Source organism: Trifolium pratense, linkage group LG6 (genome assembly GCF_020283565.1).
Source record: "Trifolium pratense cultivar HEN17-A07 linkage group LG6, ARS_RC_1.1, whole genome shotgun sequence".
NCBI lineage: Eukaryota > Viridiplantae > Streptophyta > Magnoliopsida > Fabales > Fabaceae > Trifolium > Trifolium pratense.
The window spans coordinates 22,378,651-22,384,650 of NC_060064.1; the positions used below are offsets into that span (position 1 = coordinate 22,378,651).

Sequence of the window (6,000 nt, forward strand, 5' to 3'; positions counted from 1 at the left end):
CATGATCGTAATCAAAATTACCATCATGTATGTCACTAATACCTATTAAAAATAATAACTATGGGACCCACTAATACCTATTAAAATAATGATTTTTATTGTTAAGCCACCCAAGTTAAGAGTTGCAATATGAAGTTCCATCCCCTATTTTTAAGCAACTTCCAATGCCATGTCATCCAACTCCAATGGTAAAAAAAAATAAGACATGGTTGCTTAGCCTTAAGAACTCAATAAGATACTTGCATTGGAGATGCCCTCATGTCTCAAATATAAATAAAAATTCTCTTTCTAGTTCATTGAATTATTCATGTATTTGGCTAGATTTTAGATAAAATGCATAAATGATTCAATTAACATGCTTAGATAAGAATGTTCTTCTCGTTGAAATGAATCAGTGAGATTTGTAGTTGATGGAATATTTTGTGATCTTCAAGCTCAAGTACCAAAAGGGGAAATCATACATGCAATAATATTAGCACTTCAACGTTGAAGTTAGTATATGGTTAAAGTGAAAGAAAATGCTAAATTGTTGTAGAATGTGTGTACATTGAGAATGCGTGTGCATGAATACATATATAGTGGAATTGGAGGAATAACCGTTTGGTGGGGTCCTCCTCCATGAGCAATGAATGAATCCTGAATATCCTTGCGTCTATAATCGTCTTCTCCATTCGTGATCGTGGATGATATCTCTCGTATGTTATTGGACCTTTGGCTGATCCGGAACAAAACTTAAAAAGATAATCTTTACTTATATTAATGATTTATGATAAGAGGGAGAAAGCCGTATAAAAAAAATAGTAAATCACCATTGCTATAAAAGTGTATCTCCTAATATAAAATCTTTACTTATATTTATAAATGGATCGAATATGCAAACATTTTTCTAAAAGATAAAAGAAATTAAAGATCAATGTGATATTGAATTAAGTTTCTAGGATTAACAATGATGGTTTTTCTAAAAGATAAAAGAAAAAGTCACCACTCATATTTTCCATCTAATAATGTATTTATTTTTCTTTTTGAAAACAAATTTACCATATTAGCCACTGGCCTAAAAAATTTAATTGCCCCTCACGGACCTGAAATTGCACTTAACTAAATTCTATTTATGGGGCTTAGCAATTTTATTCAAAATAAAATCTTAAATATTTACCTACTTTATTACCCTTGTTGTCCTTTGATTTTTTTTTTTCTTTTCTGCTTCATTATTTATATTATTATTTGAACATTGTAGTTGTGGTAGTATTTATTAATTTATTATTATGAGGTTTACAGCTTTTATCTCATTAAAATAAAAATTCAATTTTCATTTCAAGAAGCTTTGGAAAAATCAACCAGCCAACAGAATTTTTTCAACTTCTGAAATTTGTAAGTTGTTTTGAATTTCTGGGCTAGCTAGCTGTTTCTTAACTTTTCTGCTTTTTTTTTTCTTTTACTTTTTTGTATTTAATTTAATTTTCACTTTTTGTTTTGAGTGAGCTAGTTAAGTTCTGGAGGGAGCTGAAAGAAAATCTTGACACTTGCTGAAGTGTGTGAAATCATAGTGACATGTCATGATCTTTGTACTCTGAAGAATATCCAGTGTTTGATTTTGGTAAGTAAAAAACAATATTATAGATTTTTTTTTTCTTTTTCTTTCTAACTTTGAGTTTCAGCTTTATGTTTTTTAAAAGTTTAAGCAAATGCTGGATATGAAGCAGATTTATGTAAAAGGGTGTAGTTTAGTTTCTGTTTTTAGTAAAGCTTTTGGATTTTTTAATGACTTTTACACTGTTTTTAGCTCAAGGTTAAGAAATATTTTTAGTAAATGAGTGATTTAATTATTAACCAAAACTGTTATAAATGTTTGGTTTAATTTTTTTAATCATGTTTTCAGAATTTTCTTAGTCTAGTGGTTTTTTAAATCATAAATTTGCAAAATATCTCATCAATTATTTACATTTTTATTTTAATGGCTAGTTTTTTTTGTCTTTTGTTAAGAGATTAATTTCTGATTTTACTGCTTGAAAGTTAGAACACTTGCAAGTTGCAATGAAACAATTTTTTTTTTTTTGTAATTTAGTGAAGTTCAAAATAGATCTATGATATAATTCAGCTAAACTAAAACCCAAACTTTGTATCTTTATTTTTCTTTCTTCATTATTCTTCATTATCAATGAGAATCCTTTATTGATTTTTCACTTAAGCTTCTGAACTTGGCATATTCAAGAAGGTTCAATACATTTATGGGATTTTTTTTTATTTTTTTAAATTTTAATAATGACACTTGTTTCAATGGCCCATTTGTTTTACCATCCGGGTCTAGCGCAAATGATTGATGCACAATGTCACTGTCGTAAATCTTGAGTACCGAGTACAAGTTCGATTCCTATTCTTAAAAAAAAGGCCTTTCACCAGGGTTCGAAACCCAGTTTCCTCACTTGTGTGTGTGAGTTTATAATGGTTTTGCCATTTCGTCTATGTACCAAAAAACAGGCCCATTTTCTTTCTAGATTCTAAGTACATTTTTCTTTTGTCATCATGCAGTTATTGGTTTGATTGTATAGATTTAAGAGGGAAAAGTTTGAAGTTTGCATGGAAGGGAGAGAAGGTAACAACTCAGGGGTAACAGTGATAGGAGCAGAAGCTCCATCAACTTATCATATGGCACCAAGGAGTGAAGCTCCAACTCAACATGGTGCTGTTCCTGAATCAGGAAGTGGAGCTATCGGTGTCTCACCGGTGAATGTAGGATTGGATGGAGGAACAATTAAGAAGAAAAGAGGTAGGCCAAGGAAATATGGGCCAGATGGGTCGGTTGCTGCTGTGGCGTTGTCCCCGTTGCCAATCTCATCTTCAGCTGCTTTTGTTAATGAATTTTCAACCGCGAAGCAGGGGAAACCGAAGGGAATGGAGTTTAAGCAGTCGAAAAAAGGTGGAGTTGATCCTCTAGGTAAATTATTTGATGGTTTTGGTGTTATTATTGCACATAGTTTTTGTCTTTAAACATGATTTTTTCACTTAGATTTATTGTTAACTCATTTTCACGTCAAAGTACGAAACATAAATAATTTTACCTTAAATTCACTTTTAACTCGAATCAAGTTTACAAAATCAATTTTTACCACAGTAAAAAGTCATCCTTTTGTATTAAAGTGAGGTGAAACAATTCAGTGTGTGTTTGGTTTGGTGGTGATAAGAATTGATTTTAATAGAATTGATTTTGAGAGAATCGATTTTAGTTAAAAGTGAGTTGAATGTAAATTGATTTATGTTTGGATAAACTCGTGCAAAAGTGATTCTTACGAGTTGATGTTGTTTGGATAATTTGAATCAAAATTGATTTTGAAAATGTAATGACCAAATTATCCTTTCAAGATATACCCATTCTCATTCTAATAATTATTTAAACTTATCTAAAATCATAACATGGATTTTAATACAATGCTTCAAGTGTAAAGAAAAAATTATCAAAAAGAGAAGCTCAGATCTCTGTGATGTTAGTCCTACAAATTGAACACCACCGTCCACCGGTCACCAACTCGCCGTCTGTAACAAACACACATACCACCGAAAGCAAACTCTTATCTACAAGCAGCAACAATTTCTCAGCATAAATCCTCTACTTCTTGTGTCTTCCTTCTTCCTCGTGAACAACAACATTACAATGGCAGTAAACACATGCCCACTTATAAATGGTATAAAGGGTAATAAGGGAAGATAGTCTTGGAAAATAAAAAGTGAAATTCATAATTGATTCTAGTAAAAGCAGAAGCTCCAAAATCCTAGCTTCAAAGAGAATTGCTTTTACATCCCTAGAATTGATTTTGGATGATAAAACCAAACATGAATAATTTTCACTTTCATGGTAGGAGCAACAAAAAACGTGAGTTTGGAGTCCTAGAAGTGAAACCAAACACATACTCAATTTTATGATGTTGTTTCCTTGCTTTGAAAGGTCATTTCTATGTCAACAAGAGAGTGTTGAATAAACATTTAATGTGTAATTCTATGCATGCATTATTTTCTATGTTACATGGCAATTTTATCCCTAAGAAAAATATAAAACAAACATAACATACAACTAATGTGCTTAACTTTGTATATTATAGACATTACTGCCTAATTTAAGCATCTACTCGGTTCTGTTAATAGCTATTGTTGTTACTTTTGAAGGTGACTCGGTTGGTACCAACTTTATGCCGCATATCATTACCGTCAATGCTGGCGAGGTATACTTGAGTGATAACATATTTTAAATTATAAATAAGCAAGCATATAATGTTAATTCTTCTTTAAGAAGAGACAATTATGTAATGTTATTTACTTTACTCTTTTCCTGTTTTAGGACATTACAATGAAAGTTATATCTTTTTCGCAACAAGGACCACGAGCTATATGCATCCTATCTGCTAGTGGCGTGATTTCAAATGTTACACTTCGTCAGCCTGATTCTTCTGGCGGTACTTTGACCTATGAGGTGCTTCTCATTGTTTTATAATTTTCAAATATTCATGTGGAAATTATAAATTTTCTTTATCATCTGATTACTGGTATAAAGTTTGTGTTAATTGGTTCAATATCTAATGTATCATATTTTGTATGTTTTTTCCTAGGGCCGTTTTGAGATACTCTCGCTATCTGGATCATTCATGCCTACTGAGAGCCAAGGAACAATAAGCCGGTCCGGTGGAATGAGTGTTTCTTTGTCAAGCCCTGATGGCCGTGTTGTAGGTGGTGGAGTTGCCGGTCTTCTTGTCGCTGCCACTCCTGTGCAGGTAAACATTTGTCCATTAGCTGTTTCTATTGAGCTTATACTTATTTTTTGTTGGTAGTGTTTCTATTGAACTTATGGACACAAGGGAACTTATGGAATCATCGTATAACGTGTCCATTATCTGTTTTCAGCTTATTTTTGTAAGCTCTCCGGGATAGCTTATGAAAACAGCTTATAGAATTTATTTTAGCTTATGAAAACAGCTTATGGAATCATCGTATAAAAAATGACTTATACATAAAAACTCATAATAAGCGCTTAATTAAACTCTATCCTAATAGATGCGTTATATTCTCTATTTTACCAGGTGGTGGTTGGAAGTTTTCTGCCAAGTAACCAACAAGACCAGAAAACGAAGAAGCCAAAATCTGATTATGCAACAGCTACCGTTACCGCACCTATTCCAGTGTCTTCGGAACCACCTTCAACCAATGGTGAAAGGATAGATGTCATGTGTGGACACCCAATGCAAAATTCCGGAACATTTAACTCGAACTTTACTCCTCCCTCGGCCTTTCGCAGAGAAAACTGGGCTAACATGCACTCCATGCCGGACTCAATGAAGTCTGCAACTGATATTAACATATCTTTGCCTGATAATTAAAGATGATAATCAACCCGCAATCACAAATCCACCGCTGTTGCTAACTACATTCATGACGGATGAGCTATTTATTTGTAATGTTTCCGGTGTTGTTCTGTATCGTGTAGATCGTTTCAAACCTGTTATCTACTGTCTAATTACCGTAGGATGAAGTAGTTGACTTGTGTTGTATGTTGCAGGCTTGCAGCGACGTTTCTTCATTATTCGTTGTTTAATAGAGCATATGATTACGTCGCTGATTAGGTAGATGCTGCAATGTGAAAGTATTTATGAGTAGGCTAATTTGGTTGCAATGAAAATTTGATGCAAACTGAAGTTGATGAAGTATAATTTGATGTCACAATTCACAACCATATGCTTTTGGTATTGCTCATTTCTGGATACATTTTTAGTTATTTTTTGTAAGTATAGACAACAGATTTTTCACCTAAATTTACATGCTTAATATTATTTCAATGCTTCCCAACTGCATGTTTCAATATTATTCAATGTTCATAATAATTTTTAATAAAAGATGAACATTGAACATAATGGAGCACATATGCTAGTATTTTGAAAAGGATATAGTACTGTACTTTCTATTAGACATGTTGGAAAAGGAATGAGAATAAACTTGGAAAGATGCTATGAAAATGAG

At 32.5% G+C, this 6,000-nt stretch overlaps 1 protein-coding gene across 3 annotated transcripts; it reads left to right on the forward strand.

Annotated features, from left to right (window-relative positions):
- The first annotated feature begins 1,069 nt into the window (after positions 1-1,069).
- On the forward strand, positions 1,070-5,716 carry LOC123892800 (AT-hook motif nuclear-localized protein 7-like). 3 transcript variants are annotated; one of them, XM_045942668.1, is made up of 7 exons: positions 1,070-1,371; positions 1,487-1,597; positions 2,530-2,935; positions 4,159-4,214; positions 4,331-4,462; positions 4,599-4,760; positions 5,067-5,716. In XM_045942668.1, exons 3-7 carry the CDS (start codon positions 2,578-2,580, stop codon positions 5,361-5,363), a joined length of 1,005 nt encoding a protein of 334 aa, XP_045798624.1. In that variant the 5' UTR covers positions 1,070-1,371; positions 1,487-1,597; positions 2,530-2,577; the 3' UTR covers positions 5,364-5,716. The 3 variants fall into 3 exon arrangements, with proteins under 3 accessions (XP_045798624.1, XP_045798623.1, XP_045798626.1); XM_045942667.1 differs by having other exon boundaries at positions 1,221-1,371; positions 2,550-2,935; XM_045942670.1 differs by having other exon boundaries at positions 1,230-1,371; positions 1,479-1,597.
- Positions 5,717-6,000: the final 284 nt, after the last annotated feature.